An 18,615-nucleotide genomic window follows, 5' to 3' on the forward strand; every position below is an offset into this window, starting at 1 on the left:
TAATGACATGAATAAGTGAATGATCCGAGATTGAAGTATTTATAACTCCAGATATGCCATATATGGAGGATCGATTTGTGAAAATAAGATCCAAAATGTCTTTTCTTTCATTAGGCCTGAACTCAACCATCCAGTTATGGATCCTGGGACGGGCCTTTCCCTGGTCTCTCTGCCACAACCTAAAGACATTCTGGATCAAACCCAATCTAGGCTGACCGAAAGGATTCTGGAAATGCTGGGCAACGGGCTGGAGCTGCGGGTCTCAGGTTACGTGGTGTACGGCCAGCGGTGCGGCGAAACCAAAGCCTTCTGGAGCCTCTCTAAGTTTGATGGCAGCAGACGGCCGAGAGAGATTTCTAAACTGCAGCCAGAACCACTTTTCCTGCTCAGGGACTTTATCAAAGGTGTGTAAAAGGAACAGCTGTAGGATTATAACAGCAAACAGAAGGCATGTACAATGTGTTGGATGTCAGCACTTTAAAGTGGCTGTTTTCTTCTAGGGATTATTGATTTCAGTAACGGAGGTGAGTGTCCTCCCTGCTCCCTGTTCTTCTGTCTCGGGGAGAAGTGGCCTGACCCAGAGAACAGACCGCTGGAGAAGAAACTCCTCTCAGTTGAGGTATGCCAGTTTGGTTTTCAGTTTACAAGAAACAATGAGCACTGATTCTCACGTTTTATACTGACTTGTTTTCATCTTCATCATTTGATTGCCCCCTCCTTTTGTTTTTCTTTCTCAGGTGACCTTAACAGCAGCAGAGTCACTGAAGAACATAGCTGTTGAAGGTGGCGCCTCCTCTCTGCAGTCTGTGGAACTGCAGGTGTCACTTGAAGAAATGATGGAGCAGTGTTGATGTGTTTACCTGCAGAATGTCTTTGTTTACCCTGTTTGTGTTCCGTAGTTCTGTGAAGATTGTAAGTCTTGATTTTACAAACAGATCATCTCAGATCAATAACGTGTACTGAAAATGCTGCTGGGATTGCTGGTGCTTAACAAAATCCCATAGGTACACATAATTGAAATTTGTCCTTTGTTTCACATTGTTCTTTAAGGTTTTTGTATATAGAAATAAAGAGGACAGTATCATTTTACAGCAGCATTTTTTGCTGACAGAGATTTGAGACTTTATTGAAACAGTTTTGATAAATTGAGTCCTTATCAGGAACTAAAACAATTTCATTCTTAACTCAAACCGAAGATAAAGCTGCTGTACATGCCTTTTTGTTTAAAGGAATTTAAAGTTATTTTATGTCCTTTTAAACGTTTAGTTCCTGTCAGAATGGTTATGTTTGAATGAGAATTGTCACGTTTTATAGTTTTTATGGCATGCTCTGACAAATCCAGTGTTTACAAAACAAAAACAATAAAGTGAAATAATGATTTCAACATGTTTCAGTCCTTGTCTTCTTTGTCTGACTCTGCTTCATCCTCCAACTCAGACTTGGTCTCCTCAGCGAGGGGATTTTCCTCCAGACCCTTCATTGGGACAAGTTTCCCTTCTTCATCCACCCCCATCGGCTGGATGATGTTATCTCTGCAGAAAACAAGTGGAAAGAGACATGAACATCAGCTGACAACTGGGCTTTTCTTTTAATTCAGCACCTAATAATAACAGGCAGGTCATGTAAGGTAAAGTGGTTAAACGGAAAATCAAACATTACATAATTTATTACTGGCTWTAAGCTTTTTTACAAATAGATTGTCAAACTTTAAAAACGAAACAGAAATTAAAACTATTTGAAAAAAATGAAGTTATAGACAGATCTCTTAATATTTATTAATATATGCTTTTCCAGTCCTCCGTCTTCATAACCTTCCCAAATGTATTTATCATCCTGCTATGTGGCTTTTGTATTTGCCCTCACAGGTTTTCTCTGACACTTAGCTTTTTCTTATTTTGTATGTTTTTTTTATTTACATAACTGTAAACATGTAAATCATGTTATTTATTGTTTTGAAAAAGAAAAGAAACAGGGATATTAGTCATGCAGCATTTTTATTTTAGTCGTTAAGAGTACTCATGGCAAAGTCATAAAGACCTGACTTTTTTCCCCACAAAATTAAAAACAGTATATGCACAGTTTCTTTTTTTTTTTTTTTGATCAACAATAAATGTGTCTAGGTAAAAATTTCTGACTAGCCTACTTACTACTACTACTACTACTACTACTACTACTACTACTACTACAAGAACAGAAGTGTCTGAAAGTAGGTCAGTGAACTGAAAGGCCTGGAAATAGTTTTGCAGAAGCTGCACATGTTTACCTGCTGATCTTTATCTTTTTATGAGTTGAAATTCTATTTGTGTCTGGTTCTGCATTTGTTTACCTAATCAGACTACAGTCAGCCTAATCCTAATCATGTGACTCAAGCTTCCACATGTTTATTTTTTTTTTCAATACAGATTCAGCAGTGCATACCTGCATTTTAAAACTGTGTATCACTATATCTGAAAAGCTACGGGAGAAAACTCGTTCAAACTGAACTAAACTGTTTGATTTCATACCTGTAACAATGAATAGCTTTAATTATAAGAGTAAACTATTTTAATTTTAGTGAGAACATATTTATATGAGCAATCTTTTTATGCATCAATAATGACTGTTTGATCTTGAGGATTTTTTGTTAAGGTCATTTTTTTCTTGAGCCAATTTTCTCTCTCTCTCTCTTTTTTTTTTTTTTTTTTTTTTTTTTGCTGACCTGGACAGCTTGTTGAAGAGCATGATGAGCCTCTTTGCCTCCTCCTCCTTCTCCTCCTCTGTCATGCCCTCCATGGGGTCCGGCTGCTCGGCCTCCACCCGCCCCGTCACAGGGTTGATGCGGTCTTTCACCTGCCGGTACTCCTCTGTGTCCGAATCCGAGTCGCTGGAGTACTGGGCCTCAGAGCTGGAGTTCCTGGCCCTCTGACCTCCCAGGAGGCCCCGGGTGGCCAGCAGGCCTGCTGCGTTACCGTAGCCTGTGTATTTGACAAAACGCCTCACTGGGAAGGGAAGAAGTGAAGGTGAACCAAGGGGATGTGCATACCCTACGAGTCAGAATGGATTTGTTTTATCTGCTTTGATGCAGAGGAATAATGAAGTTTACCATTTTCCTTGCAGAGGACAAAGAGGAGGTCAGCGGCGCAGTGTTTGAGGTCTGTGTCCAAATGAGTCATGAGACGAACCAGGCGGCTCTTCACTGTGGTGCCTTCCTCTGGTCTTTGTGAGACATCTCTCAGAGGAGGAAGGATCTAATCAGAGACATACTTTCTGACTTTCGGTGATGTCGATTTAAAAAATACCAAGAAAACCCTCAAAAGTAAAACAACTGAGAAAAATATAACACAAACTACTCACACAATGTAAATATTAGAAATCAAAGAGCTAAAAAGCTTAAGAAATAAGGACATTTATTATGCCAGATAACAAAAGAGGTGCTTCTCATGGACCTTCTTTGCTWAGATCACAGATGCCCAAAGTGGGGCCCGCAGGCCAAAATTGGCCCGCCAAGCCATTTGATTTGGCCCACCAGGAGTTCTTTTGGCTACTAGGTTGTATTCTCCTGTTCTATGTAGAAACATTATATTTCCACTTAGTCATTCCAACCGTTAGTTCAATTATGAAAGGCTGTTTTAATTTATGGCACGTACGTTATCTTTGAATTATATTAAAATTAAACATAAAATTCACTTCAAGAGACATTTAGATTAGAGTTAAGCACACATCTAGATTTGCACACTTTATAAGCCCACAAATACAAATTTTAATTTATGAAACGTCCCATGAGCCTTTGCTGCTCGAGTGTGCATCAAATTTTCTGCACATCCATTGGCTAACAAAAAATAAAAAATGTGGGACACAGCACTGGCTGCTAGCTTAATAATAAAAAATAAAACAACTTTACTTAAGAAGCATTTGCATTTCATGTATTATATTGTTGCATTCGGCCCACAGCCATCAGATCAGTTTTCATTTTGGCCCTTTCAGGGAAAATGTTTGGGCACCCCTGGCTTAGATGTTACAAGTGCCACCTGCTGTCACAGTTCATATCCTGCAGCGTGTATATAAATTAAAAAGTGAGTATTTTGAGGTAACTTTACATGTTTCCTAATGTACAGGCGTGTTTCCCTGTGAGCCCTGCAGCTCTCCGTCAGCAGATTCAGGATCGGCGTCAGTTTCTCTTTGATTCTTTCTCCCTGAAAAGGACAAAGACATAAAATTGTATCCTTTAAATGTTGAGGCTCTCTCTTAGAATAAAGAAAGTGTTTTCTTTTTTCTTTTTTTTTTAAAAAAGGAAGATAAGTCATAAAACAGATTTCTCCCCCACCAACTCCAGGCGCCTCTCCATGAACGTCAGCAGCATGTGCACACAGTCCATGTTGACTCCCAGACTCTGTTTGGAGTCTGGCTGCAGAGAGACGACCAGCAGCACATCGAGACACTGGAGAGGCAGCGCTGACAGCAGGTTGACTGTGTGACTGCAGGGTTCAGACACGCACAGTTAGTGTTTGGTGCATGCTGTATTTGAATGAATAAAAACTCCATAGGGGTTGCTTTTTTTTTTTTGATCAATCTTGGCTTGTACCTTTGTTGTGCATGTTGTAAACATAAAAAAACAAACAAGAACTATAGGATTTTATTGGAAATAGTAATAGACAGTTCAGTTCACCCTTGTAGCTCGTCAGTATCCTCTGGGAGCATGCATGTCCTCATCAGGCAGAGACGAAGAATCGCCACCAGGTGTCTGTAMAGAGCTGCATCATCCTACAGACAGAGAAAACCCAMATCTCWAAGGYAAGCCATTTTAGCATATAATCGSTTTCRTCTGACAATCTGTAATYACATTCTARATATCTAMAAATGAGTTTTGACTAGGAATAACTACATTYTGACTATTCGGAAGCTTATKTAAGATATCTGTATTAACATTCTGACTRGTCATAATTCCAATTCAAGATATCTTAAAAGGAATTTTKAAYAGTCAAAATTACAGATCYAGATRTCTCTAAYTTAGTTTTGACTAGTCATTATTTGCTTTCAAGGTATCTGTAATTGAATTTTAACTAGTCAGATTTTTATTTGTGATGTCTAAAATTACATTTAAGATATCTTAAATAATGATGTCATCTAAGATATCTTTAATTGGAATTATGACTAGCCAGAACTACAAGTGAGATATTTTGAAAGCAACTAGTGACTAGTAAAAACTAACTAAGAGATATCTATAATTGTATTTTGCTAAGTCAAAATTCCTTTTAAGATATCTTGAATTGAAGCCTCCATAGACTTCAAAAGGTAAATCTGACGTCATTTATACTAGTCAAAATGTAATTAGAGATATCTTAAATAACAAATATGACTAGTCATAATTCAATTTCAGATATCTGGGATGGAAGTGTTGTGAATCTGATTTTATGCTAAAATGGCTTGCCATAATGTCATGACTCATTCCTCCAGTTTTCTGGACGTGAACAGTGACACACAGGAAGTAAAGATTTTGATTTTCTATAAAGTTCTGAAAGCCTGAGGAGTTGATCACATTCTCACCCTGACGTACCTCACTTGGCTCCTGCTTGTGGCTGCTGTAGGTGATAGTGAAGAGGATTTTGAGGATCTCTGTGATACGTTGAGAGGCCTCCGGAGAGATGGGGGGAGCCGCGGGGTCCAGCACACACTCATACTGCTCCTTCCACTGGACCTCCAGGCACCTCTCCAAGGCGGCGGTGAGGATGGGCACCCCTCCCTCCTGGAGGGCAAAGGAAGAAATACTCAGTGACAACAGAGCTCACATAATGGCTACCAGTTATGGCTCTGGGAAGTTGGGGTGTGGAGGGTGCTGCAGCACCCCTTAATGCACATTATTTTTACATGTGTTCAGGGTCATAAATTCACCCATTCTCGCAGCAAGCCCTGTCTGAAACACATTCCCACAGATAGGCTACCTGCCGAAGCTGAACGCTGAGCTCCGGCCGCAGAGCGGTGACGAGGAACATGAGGCGAAGCTCGTAGAACTGAACACTGGAAGGAGGCGACCAGCTGACACCGGAGGACAGACGCTGGATGAGACCACTCAGAAGCCTGACAGAAGAAATATTACAGGGTTGAATGACTGGAAATACGTTGGCATGTGTCTTTCTCTCTGTTCAGTTCAGTGTGTCTGCGTGAATTTGTGAGATTGTACGTTTGTGTGCGTTTTGTGAGTTGCCCCACCTGAGTGAGCTGAACCTCTCCTGTGCCCAGGTGCTGTTGTACACCACATTACACAGAACCTTCAAGGCCTCTTTCCTCACTGTCTCCTCTCCYAGCTCCCCTTCCCCATCCTCTTCTTCCTCGCCGTCCATCTTGCTCTCCCTGCGGTCTTTCCTCCCTCGCTCCAGCACCTTCTGATGGCTCCCGCCTCTGTGCATCTCATTGATGCTGGTCCTGTGGCTCGAGCCGAGACAGCTGTTGCTGTCCGGATCTTCGCTGTTGACGGTGCTGGTGTCGCTTTTTGAGTCCTCGTCAATGAGAGGACRCTCCTCGTTCTGTTCAACAGCGTCGGCTCCACCCTCGTCCTCTTCCCTGGGACGCTGCAGCACTTTGGCCTCTGCGAGGGAAGCGATGACGTTATCGTAGAAATCAGAGTCTGGGTCGTTGAATTCGTCGCTGGCATCACTGCTGGTGGTCAGCCCCGCTAGTTTGGCCAACGTCAGGAGAGTGCCGTCAGTCACCAAGTGGCCCAGGATCTTTTTGTCTCTGGTCAGGATCCTCAGGGAGCGCAGAGAGACTCTCAGCAGGGGAACTTTGACTCCTGCTTTTATGAACCTCGCAAGAACAACAGCTAAATTCTGCAGAAAGGGACAGGAACAAATAAAMAAGCAGTGACGAACCTTTAAAAATYCCAAGGATCTTAAATTTATATTCAAAGAGTGACAGCATCTAACCTGTCTGAGGATGAGGCCTCGATCTTCCTGTTTGAAGTCCTCATTGTCAGAGTCAGAATCAGCAAGATCCCTCACTTTATTCTCCTTGAACTGATACAACAATGAAATGAAGAAATCAATTAAAAATTTCACATTACGTTTTCTTTTTGGATCAGTTTTGGCAGTTTTTATGTGTAGCTAACACACTGCTGTTCAGCGTCTGAACCCTGGCAGCATCTTACCTTCTCCAGTTTTCTTTGCTGCAGGGATTGGACCATCCATATTCAGTGGGTCAGGTGACAAAAAAAAGACTAAAATGTCAGCCGACAAAGCATGTACAGTTCCAACAAAAGCACAGAGATTCCTCTAAAAGTCTAACCAGAAAGCTGCTGATCAGATTTGTGATAATAGAAGCGAACATACAAGCCAAATGACAAGTGAACAATTAATATCTCACCTGTTGTAGAGAGCTGATTGAACAACCCCACTTTGAAGAAATGGAGTTCAATTCTGATCAAACTGATGAGCTATCAGCAGGGGCCAAAACCAAAGTGAATTTGTGTCTTAAAATAACTTCAATCTCATAATTTAAAAACATAACGTGAATGCTTTTTTAAAATAAACTATTAAACTGTTGTCCATTGTGAATTACAAGATTATTCTTGCAGAATTATCAGGATATCCCAGCTGGAAATACACCAGGTTTGACTTGAAGTGAACAGGTGTCTGAACTAATATTGGACTAAATGTGTCCTAAATGGGAAAGCTTTGCAAATGTTCTGGTTTTGAATCAGCATTTAGCCAAAGTTTGTTTAATAACAAAATAAATAAAAGGTAAAATCAGCACAGGATTTCTATTTTCCATTACATCAATCAGTTGTATTACATTAAATAGACTATTACTCTGATGTCTTTAATACAAATGTTTAGATTTTCCTTTCCTATGTTTGCCCCCCTTTTAATGACAAAATAAGCCGTCTATGCTGCCACTATCTGTCATGCAAATCTGACCAATATACAAATATTAGAGTTCAAATGAAGGGTTAGATTTATTTTGAGTTAACAGCAAATTATTGTGGTCCTAGCCCCACAGGTCATAATTAACAGAGGTTATTGAAAGTGCTATTTACAAGAGGTTATTTTATTGTTCATAACCTTTCCACAGAAGCTCACTTCAAAGACCCGAACTATCCCTTTAAACGATAAAGAGTGCAGTTTCTCTCCCTCTGTCTGAACTCAACAYGGAGAGAGGATCAGGGACAACTGATGCAGCAGAAACACTAATCACAGTGGGGGTGGGGGTGGGGACGAGTGGCTGGGGTGGGGTGATTGAAGACTAACTTTCTCTGGGTGCAGCAGGAACTCACCCTCCGCCGTTCCCTCTCCTCCGCATCAAAGAAGAAACACTGYGCGTACTGGAAAAGGGCAAACGATGAGGTCATCTGCCGAAGTGAACTGTGTACAGAACCACGTGAGGTTTTGTTGTCGACTTACCTCTTTGTTGAACTGTTGCAGCTGCACATGAACACCATTCTCATCCCCCTGCTTGATGCATTGGATAATCCCCTCAATGTTCACGTCCATGCTTCCTGCACACACACACACACAAATTATTCAGACAATAACTCAATTTAATTTGCACAAAAATAATGAGAATGAATTATTGAATGAATGCTAAAAACACTGCAACACTTAAGATTTATTTGTATTGCTGTTGAATAAAAAAAGTGAAATAAATACAATAAATGAGAAGTGCTTCTTTGTTCTTAATTATGTGTGAGAATATACAGATAATTATAATGCACACATAAAAGTATATTCAGAAAGATTTTACATTACAATGTTTGTGTGCACTTACCTTGAGCGGATCACTACCAGTCAGCTGTTAAACTGTAGGTGAATAAAATTACCTTAAATCTTACAGTTTAGTGTTCTGACTCCTCTGATTTCAATTCTGCCCGCTGCCAAGTCCTTTTCCACGTATGTGCACCGCGTTGAGTCCTGCACTTAATTTTGTTTCAATTCAATTGCTTTCTGRTCACCGTCATGCCAGCCTGTATTTCGCTCTCTCTCTCTTTAATCCAAAAGAGATGCAGGAGCCAGCAGGCGTTCATGGTTATAATCCACTAATGGACTCTAAGATTATATCTGCCTGCGACGACCTTTCAACCTCTCCAAGGTTTACTATACTCAGTTTGCAMAAGTGCTGCTTTCTGTCCAGCTTTACCAGAAATTTGACTAAAATCTGTTAATAAATCAGGAGATGTTAAGACAACCAATAAAATTTGAGTCTTTACTTTTTTTGTTTTTACCCAGTTCCTCCGAGTTGTTACATAACCATGCTGGTGCTAATGATGGACAAGCTGTACTTGAAAAACATTGCAGTAAAATGCATCTGCTGCGTCACTTAAGATTTTTTTTTTTTTTTGCTGCTAACTGAAAAATGAAGGCGGATGACTATGTTTTTGCCTGTGAGCAAATTGTAATGAAACTTTCACAAAGTAATCACTGGATGCCCTCTRCAGCCAATTGGCCTTATAAAAACAATGTCTTTAACTTAGAGAAACTTACAGATATTGACCTAAAATTTAGCGCAATAGTGTCTGAAAGTCTTCCCCGACACGTATAATAAGCACTAACAGATAGCACAAGAGTTTTGTTTAAACTGTTACTATTAACTGTTTGGAGTCGATTTTGTTTGCCTGTTAGCAAAATATCTCGTTAATCACTGCATGGATTTTATTAAAACTTTCGGTGTGTGTGTGTGTGTGGGGGGGGGGGGGGAATAATTGAGCATGACATTTCAAAGTGTTGAATGTGATTGTGCATAACAGTATTTTTAAGGTTTGACTGAAACAGCTACGACTCAGTTTAAACCTGAGGCATAAGAARYGACGTGGGATGTGCATTCCTTCAAGGCAGAGGAGCCCAAAGTGGGGCCCGCGGGCCAAATTTGGCCCACCAAGCCATTTGATTTGGCCCACCAACAGTTGCCAAAGTTACAAGGTTGTAACCTGTTATCCTATGCAGAAACACAGTATTTCCATTGATCAAATGACTATATAAAAGGGCTGTGGTGAAGATAGTTTTCATTTAAGGTATGGTGCTGACTTTATCTTTGATTTATTAGGATTAAACATGAAACATGAAATGACAAGAAATACTCAGATCAGATTTAACCACACATGTAGATGTGTACACTTTACAAGGCCACAAAAATTCACATTTTATTAATTTATGAAATGTTCCATGAGCCTTTGCTACTTGAGCAGACTTTCTCCAAGTGCAGACTAAAACAAAAGAGGCCCATTGCATAGCATAATCGTTAAAAATAAAGGACTTTACTTTAAAAAGTATTTGTATTTCATGTATTATATTATTGCATTTGGCCCGCAGTCCTGGATCTATTTTCATTTTGGCCCTCTCAGGGAAAATGTTTGGGTACCCCTGCTTCAAGGAATACTAGACATTTATTCTTACCAATGTTTGCTTCTGTTTCCACAAGATGGCAGTAATCTCATGGCCGAGTAAGATGATTATTTACACATTTTTATGCCAGTTGAAGAGTTAATATCAGGAAGTATTTCAATTTACAGTAAATTTGAAGATTTTTCTACAGATTTTATTAACTTTAAAAATTGGAGCAAATTTTAAAAAAGGGCCAAAATCTTACTTTATATAATCCCATAATAATAAAACGAGATAAAATAACCACCCCGTCCTTAAAGCACTGTTAACCTTCTTCTTACTCTGAGTCTCATGGAAGTTTACAGAACAGTTCACATGCTTGTGACAAGTGTTTCCTCCAAAGAAACTGATTAAAGGATAATGTGCGAGTAAAAGACAAGCCTTCCTGGCAGGATACTCTCTCCCATGCCCAGTGTGTGGAGGAAATGAGTCTGGGTGGGGGGCTAGAGGGGACAGCTGGTAGCTGGAAGCTTAAAACAACAGGATGCTCATACGTCACAGACAGTGGGAGAAAAGTCAGAGAAGTCCTCACAAAGTGCCATCGTGGAAGATGAATTGGATAGCAGGTTAAAGCTACAACCTTTGTGATAACTGTGAACTTACAGTACCGGACTGGAACACAAAACTTCTACTTTAAATCAGCTGACCTCAGAATAAAGACGTCAATAAGCTCCAGAATAACGACGCAAAACTGTGAATTTACTTCCACTTTTAATTTAAACAACAATTTTGTGTATTTTTTTAATATTTTAATTGACTTCAATGTTTGATCATTTCTGTAACATAATATAGGCAAACAGATCGTTGAGACATCATGATCAGATTAAACCACAGCTGTAGGCAGYTACAACATTTTAAAAGGATAGTGCAGATAATATGAAGTGCGGCTCTGTGAAAAGGTTATGACCAAGTAATGTYTTACCTGCTGTAGATCGCTCTCAGAATGATTTCAGTTTGAAAAAATAAAATATTATTTCTGATTATAATGATGAGTTAATGGTTTATCTAAGAGGAGCCACAATCAAAATGGCTTTCGGCTGAATAAAAACTCCAATGTTGAATGTTTCATAGTGACTCAAGCTATAAAAACAATTCACTGCTGTAAGTTTTGTTTACATACATTATTCCAGAGGAAACCTGATATTTGAGCTGGTCGTGACTCAGGCTACACCAGAAGTGCTACAGCTAGCTGCTGCTTTTACTTTTTCTTAGTGTGGGCTACCATAAAATTATTTGGAAGGAGTCGTGTAATGTAATGGTGATGTCATGGCTCGTACGAATCACTATAAAACATTTGAGACAGAAGTTATTTAATTGATTCACTTTAGATTTATTTCCATTTATTAGCTTGTCAATGCAACCAGAATAAAACTGTTTCCTTAAACTAAGACGATCAAATGGCTGTCTACAACAAGCAGGATACTATTTGTACACAAATTTTCCATACAACCCCACTTTGAAATATCTCAACTATCACATACAGCGGGTAAAATAAGTATTGAACGTGTCACCATTATTCTCAGTAAATATATTACTAGAGGTGCTAATGACATGAAATTTTCATTAGATGTTGGTAACAACCCAAGTGATCCATACATACAAAGAAATCAAACCATAAATGTCCAGAAATGAAGTTATTTGTAATAATGTRGAATGGCACAGGGAAAAAGTATTGAACACACTTACTGAAATTTATCTAATACTTTGTACAAAAGCCTTTGTTGTCAATGACAGCTTCAAGACGCCTCCTGTATGGAGAAACTAGTGGCATGCATTGCTCAGGTGTGATTTTGGCCCATTCTTCCACACAAACAGTCTTCAAATCTTGAAGGTTTCGTGGACCTCTTCTATGAACTCTGATCTTTAGTTCTTTCCATAGATTTTCTGTTGGATTCAGGTCAGGTGATTGGCTGGGCCATTCCAGCAGCTTTAGTTTCTTTCTCTGAAACCAGCTGAGAGTTTCCTTGGCTTTGTGTTTGGGCTCATTGTCTTGCTGAAATGTCCAGCCACGTTTCATCTTCATCATCCTGGTAGATGGAAGCAGATTTTTATCAAGAATGTCTCTGTACATTTTTCCATTCATCCTTCCTTCAATTATTTGAAGTTTGYCAGTACCATATGCTGAAAAACAGCCCCACACCATGATGTTCCCACCTCCAAACTTCACTGTTGGTATGGTGTTTTTGGGCTGATGTGCAGTGCCATTTGACCTCCAAACATGATGTGTATTCTGGCATCCAAACAGTTCAATGTTGGTCTCATCTGACCAGACTATATTCTCCCAGTATTACACAGTCTTGTTTAAATGTTGTGCAGCAAACTTTAAAGGAGCTTCAACATGCTGTTTCTTCAGCAGTGGAGTCTTGCGTGGTGAGCGTGCATACAGGCCATGGTGGTTCAGTGCATTACTTATTGTTTTCTTTGAAACAAACGTACCTGCTAATTCCAGGTCTKTCTGAAGCTCTCCACAAGTGGTCCTTGGCTCTTGGACAACTCTTCTGATAATTCTTTTCACTCCTCTGTCAGAAATCTTGCGAGGAGCACCTGGTCGTGGTTGGTTTATGGTGAAATAATGTTCTTTCCACTTCTGAATTATGGCCCCAACAGTGCTCACTGGAACCTTCAGAAGTTTAGACATTCTTCTGTAACCGATGCCATCATTATGCTTTGCAACAATAAGGTTGTGAAGGTTTTGAGAGAGCTCTTTACTTTTACCCATCATCAGATGGTTCTTGTGTGATACCTGGTCATCTTTTGGGACTGAACCAGCTGATATTAACTTGCACTGACAAGGGGCAGGCTTGCTTTCTAATTACTGAGAGAGTTCAGCTGGTGTCTTGGCTTTCCATGCCTTTTTACACCTCCCTTTCTTCATGTGTTCAATACTTTTTCCCTGTGCCATTCCACATTATTACAAATAACTTCATTTCTGGACATTTATGGTTTGATTTCTTTGTATGTATGGATCACTTGGGTTGTTACCGACATCTGGTGAAAATTTCATGTYATTAGCACCTCTATTAATATATTTACTGAGAAAAATGGTGACGTGTTCAATACTTATTTTAATCGCTGTATCACATATAAAATATACACCAGGTATGTTTGGGTTTTATCCAACCATTGTGCTCTACAGCAGTGGTTCCCAATCTTTTCAGCTTTTGACCCACAAAATACCTGCAGCAGAGATCTGTGTCCCCAGCTGTTGTCAATTGATAAACGTTGTTTTCAAGTCAAATAAACAAGAGCATCGGAACATTATTTATAACATTATTTTTTTCCATTTTAAGTACACTCATATTATTTTGTAACAAAAAAATGTGATTAATTGTCATTTTATTAGTGTAATTAATTCAGAAAATATTTTCAGGACCCCACTGTGGGTCCCGACCCCAACTTTGGGAACCACTGCTCTACAGTGACATGCAGTGGTTAGAGTTTAAAATGTTTTGCTGACTTATTTCCTGAGAGCTAAACTGCAGCAGGTGGAAACTGGGTTTGCTTTGCTTCCTGGTGAGCGCACGATCCCTCACATCACCACGTGTTATCCAGGCACTGCTGCATCGTGTAATCCACCATTATTCAGAGGCGAACACTGATTTATTTGAGTGCTGCTTATGCTCTTTTGTGCACGTGTGACCATGATGACTCAGGACATTAGTCAGAAATGAGAAACTACCGAGACAATAGTCACAGGAAAAGAGCCCTAAAGCATTCAGGTGTGGTGGTGTGTAAGTCTGAGCAAATCTGTGAATAAAATGGGGATGATATACGGAAATTAAAACATTTTTGTAAACATTTTGAAGGTTGCCGATGCAGCTTCTGCCCAACATTAGTATGTTATATTCTAAACCAGGGGCAGGCAATCCTGGCCCTCAAGTGCTGCTGTCCCGCATGTTTTACTCGATTCCCTGCCTGCTCCAACACACCTGATTCAGAAATTTAATTACCTCTTCCAAGTTCTGCAGAAGTCTTTTAATCACCGTTCATTCAGATCAGGTGTGTTGGAGCAGAGAAACATGTAAAATATGCAGGACAGCGGCACTCGAGGACCAGGATTGTCTATCCCTGTCCTAAACTAAGCAAAAATACTTGCATTTTGATGTTTAAGAGTAAAGACAACCAAGATTAAAAAAGTTCAACCTGCTCATTAAGGTCACCATGGTTAGGACAAGTAAAGCGCAGATGTGGACCAGGTTTGGTGTCAAGCTGGTACTACTGGCACCGCAAAGTTTGTCAACTGAATGTGGGCCAGGTCTGACAACGATGGCACTGTTTTAAGAAGGAATGCCATAACTGGCCCAGTTTTGATTTGGTCTACATGTTGCTGGTCCATACAAGGACCACCTCTGGCAAATCACATATGAGCCACAACAGGGCCACCATTCAAATGATCACCTTATTTATTTATTTATTTTTTGCAAGTTTCATCTATGTTGTACAAAAAAAAAATACTGCACACTATTTCAGATGAAGCTCTACGTTTTGATGTATAATTTGCATGTTTTATTAGAAAAATATTGGACAAAGAGTTTTAACATAATTAGGGCTGGGTATTGTTAACCTCACAGTTCAATATTATTTAAATTCTTTGTTTCAAAATTAAATTTAACTCCCATTTGATATAGAGTTTTATGTTTTGATATCAATTTCATGATAAAAGGAAGTACAAAAATAATTAAGAGTCCCTGTGGATAATCTTTATATATTTATTTTCTTGCCCATAAAACAGAAATGTTTTACATTAACACTTTTAAAAAAATGTATTTTATATTGAGAAAATATGGTGTTCAATTATAAAAACAAACTGGCCAGAAGATTGAATTAATCCAGGTAATTTTCTGAACTGAAATTGAATAGAAAAAAAATGGAATGCATTGATGAATCAATATTTTCACCCACCCCTAAATGTAATAGTAACACATCCTTAATACATATAAATAAAGGCCTTCGTAGGTTGTCCCTGTTTTTACACTTCTGGGAGAATTTCCTAAACAGTTCTCATTGTTTGGCAACAGTGAAAACATTTTTAATGAATCTATCAAGCTTTCAACTATTCTGGAGCTCCCAGTTTGATAAAAGTCTCAGTTTGGGGCAGCTGCAACATCAAGGAGCTGTTTGTGTCTGAAGTTTGAAGGGGAAGGTGGATGTGAGTGAAGGACATTTCAAGAATAAACATGGTGACTCAAGGGGAAAAAGGCCAACAGGAAAAATAAGGCGATAAAGAAAACCCCCGGAGGAGAATCGAAAGGTTATTCTGGGCTTAGCGGGGCTTCCTGCAGGTGATGGAAATGAATGAACGAAGGATTTCTGGAACAATTGCTCAGCAGCATGTGAAGGGAGGGAGGAGTGGGATGGTGGTGGTGGTGTTGTATGTATTGCTGGAGCAGAGAGTAAACAGAAGTATGGATGTAAACATCGGTGAAGGTACGAGGTCACTTGAAGTGTAAGTACAATGCTGTGCTCGGATGTTAAAGATTGTTTACGTTTGTTTCACAGCTTCTGCAAACAAAGCAGAAAAGTGCCAACGTAACTGATTAGACACCAGCGTGGGAGCTGRTCTAACGAGCTCCTGACACCTAAAACAACATCCGGGACACACCCCCTGACCCTGCCCTCACACTATAAAGGACCAGAAGTGGACAGGAGACATAAACTTGGACATCAAACCACCATCGAGACTTAATGAGCCACAGCAGGTTTTTACCTTTTCTTGGTAAGCAGCCTCCATTTTTAAAACCATTTAAAAATCATTTGTTTTGAATATTTACAGATCAGATTTTCTTATTTGGTGTACTTATTTTTGTGTTCGTCTCCACAGGTGAGTGCGGTATGGAGATAGCATTTGTGATGCTGCTGACTGTGCCTTTGACTGCTGCCAACCCACTGAGACTGAGCCACAGGTCAGATAATAAAAAATACACTTGCGATTACAGTGATAGTGGTGACCCACATGAAAATGGATCATCCTCCTCAAACTTTATGGAAAAACTCTGAGCATTTCCATTAATACCATAGCCTTGTGTTTGCAGGTCAGACGTCATCCTCCAGGCTCTGAGTGAGGGGAGGTCAGAGGACAGGCAGGAGCAACGTGCTCCTCTGGTGAAGATCGTCCCATTTCACTCTGACGACCTGAAACACAGGCACACGTTTCCAGACATACTGTAAGTGGATGTAAATAGGAAGATAAAATACCTGAAATGCTAAAAACTTCACAATTAAAGAAACAGACTTTATATACTGTATTATGGCATAACCCCTTTTCTTAGAAATGTCAGCATCAATTATAACTCAGCTGTTCAGTGTTTATAAAAAATGTATTATATTTAATGTAATGCTTATAATGCAAAAGTTTGATGCCCTTTGTTCCTTCCGAACTGACAGATTGGCTGCAAAGTTACGCCCACGACGAACATCACAACGTGGATGTCAGCTTGGGACATGTCAGCTTCACAATCTGGCCAACACTTTATACCACATCAGCAAAACGAGCGGGAAAGATAAGTCAAAGAAGGCCAATGACCCACAGGGATTTGGCAGATAGGGCTGGGAATAAATATAAAGTGAAAAAGTGTCCCATTTACTTCCAAATATCTCTATGTAACTGGTACTATTTACTACAGTTTGATGCTCATTATGCTGTTAAAATATATTTGACAAATGCTGTATAAGATGTATTTTAAAATGTTAAAGTATTCAATATTTAAATGTCTTGTACAATAAATATTTTAATATGAACACCACATTAGAGTCTGTGTTTATGCACACTTGGAAAAACCTGCTGAGATGTTGGTTAGAACGGACCACTACAAATTGTTTTTTAACATTAAATAAAAAAATAGGAAGGCTTTTTAAAAACAATTTTAAAACACGAACCTAAAATTTGCAGTTTTCATTGGACTTGACGGAACTTTTTATCCCGTCTGTTATAAAATCGGAACAAAATTTGCAGGGTGTTTTTTCTTTTAGCTTTAAATTAGTGAGTCTGCTGCATGAGTGCCTGTCTGCACCTGAAATACTAGAAATGAGTTATGGATGAACGTATTAAATTGCATTAGCTTAGCTGACATTAAAATGACAGAAAACGCTTACTTTTACAGACAGGTTGAATTAAAAATAGTCTGCCTGTTTTGAAACTTGCTAATCTTCCATCCATCCATCCATTTTCTGTACACGCTTCTTCCTTTTCAGGGTTGCGTGGGTCACTGGTGCTCATATCCAGCAGTCACAGTGCGAGGGGCAGGGTACACCCTGGACAAGTCACAAGTCCATCACAGGGCTAATCTTATTTGTCCTAAAACCAGCAAACATGTCTCCTTTTTGCAATAAAACTGGAGCCAGCAGTATCCATTTAACTGAAGTTGCTTTGTTGTATGAGGTTGTGCAGTTGTGCAGTCAGCCGACAGGGGGCGTGCTGCTGTTTCAGGTTCAGATCCTTCCCAAAGCACCTGCGGTGAAAACTCACTAGGATTTCAAAATGCAAATGTCTCCTGTGGACTCTTTACCATAGTGGCTGTGATGCAGTGCGTGATTTGGATCCAGCCTGTTGAGGGTTGAAACAGCTAACCCACGAATCATTTGTGGGCTGCGCTTTAATCTGGAAGAATGGAGAGGACTGATCTCAAGAAGTAGCCTTAACTTCCAAAGCGACTTCCGATACAGAAAAAAAGAGGAAATGTCAGAATCAACAGAGACGGATCAGGTGGGTGGATTTTAGTTGTAATGCAAATAATTGTTATATGTGATAAGCCAGGATAGAAAACTGTAAGACTGAACGTGTAGCACTGACTGAAAAAAGTCGAGTTTACCTTTAATACAAAATGCCATAATTAGTGGAGCTTTTGATCCCAGCGTTGCGGAAAAACACGGAAGAGAAAAAAAAGGGGAAATCGGGTTTATTTAAAAAAAAAAAAGGCTCAAACTCAAGGAAATGCTCACGGAGGATGAAAACCACGAACTGGCTGTTGAAACCCCGAGGGATCAACTGATCACATAACATAGGGAAACACGAACCTAAATTAATCACCTGGCAGGTAGAACGAGAACAGGTGAGTGTGTGGGCGGGGCGGCAGCAATAAGACGCTGGCTGGGAAAATTGGAAATTAGGAGGAGCGAAACGGAAAAAGACCAGAGCCTAAGGAAACTACAAAATATCAACGTGACACTCTGCCACAAACACGTGGAAGCTGGATTTTTTTTTTCCTCTTCCTGGAAATTTATTGCTAAAATATTGTGAGGTAACGCAAAAAAAAAAAAAAAAAAAAAAAAA

At 39.6% G+C, this 18,615-nt stretch overlaps 3 protein-coding genes and 1 long non-coding RNA gene across 5 annotated transcripts in view; 2 read left to right on the forward strand and 2 right to left on the reverse strand.

Annotated features, from left to right (window-relative positions):
• The window catches only part of irf3 (interferon regulatory factor 3), a 10,226-nt gene extending 9,248 nt beyond the window's left edge, over positions 1-978 (forward strand). Inside the window, exons 9-11 of the mRNA XM_014008299.1 lie at positions 115-404; positions 501-619; positions 738-978. Of these exons, the coding sequence (XP_013863753.1) occupies positions 115-404; positions 501-619; positions 738-851 (523 nt within the window). The 3' untranslated portion in view covers positions 852-978. The remainder of the gene's footprint in view (positions 1-114; positions 405-500; positions 620-737) is intronic.
• A 103-nt stretch (positions 979-1,081) lies between these two features.
• Positions 1,082-8,937, reverse strand: LOC106517443 (synembryn-A). Of its 2 annotated transcripts, none has more exons than XM_014008298.1 (14): positions 8,789-8,937; positions 8,373-8,467; positions 8,246-8,293; positions 7,121-7,138; positions 6,900-6,989; positions 6,187-6,803; positions 5,919-6,054; positions 5,534-5,722; positions 4,646-4,740; positions 4,304-4,454; positions 4,077-4,172; positions 3,083-3,227; positions 2,699-2,978; positions 1,082-1,532 (listed from the first exon to the last, which is right to left on the reverse strand). In XM_014008298.1, the coding sequence occupies exons 2-14, from the start codon at positions 8,460-8,462 to the stop codon at positions 1,391-1,393; spliced, it is 2,097 nt and encodes a 698-aa protein (XP_013863752.1). In that variant the 5' UTR covers positions 8,463-8,467; positions 8,789-8,937; the 3' UTR covers positions 1,082-1,390. The 2 variants fall into 2 exon arrangements, with proteins under 2 accessions (XP_013863752.1, XP_013863751.1); XM_014008297.1 differs by having other exon boundaries at positions 8,737-8,937.
• Positions 8,938-16,391: 7,454 nt separating this feature from the next.
• Positions 16,392-18,364, reverse strand: LOC106517447 (uncharacterized). The gene is made up of 3 exons (XR_001310211.1): positions 18,155-18,364; positions 17,852-17,943; positions 16,392-16,478 (listed from the first exon to the last, which is right to left on the reverse strand). It is a non-coding gene; the product is annotated as an uncharacterized LOC106517447 (long non-coding RNA).
• LOC106517446 (transient receptor potential cation channel subfamily M member 4) overlaps positions 17,887-18,615 on the forward strand; it is an 18,831-nt gene continuing 18,102 nt past the window's right edge. Inside the window, exon 1 of the mRNA XM_014008302.1 lies at positions 17,887-18,048. Coding sequence (XP_013863756.1) covers positions 18,022-18,048 — 27 coding nt within the window. The 5' untranslated portion in view covers positions 17,887-18,021. The remainder of the gene's footprint in view (positions 18,049-18,615) is intronic.

Source organism: Austrofundulus limnaeus, unplaced genomic scaffold (genome assembly GCF_001266775.1).
Source record: "Austrofundulus limnaeus strain Quisiro unplaced genomic scaffold, Austrofundulus_limnaeus-1.0 Scaffold48, whole genome shotgun sequence".
Taxonomy (NCBI): Eukaryota; Metazoa; Chordata; class Actinopteri; order Cyprinodontiformes; family Rivulidae; genus Austrofundulus; species Austrofundulus limnaeus.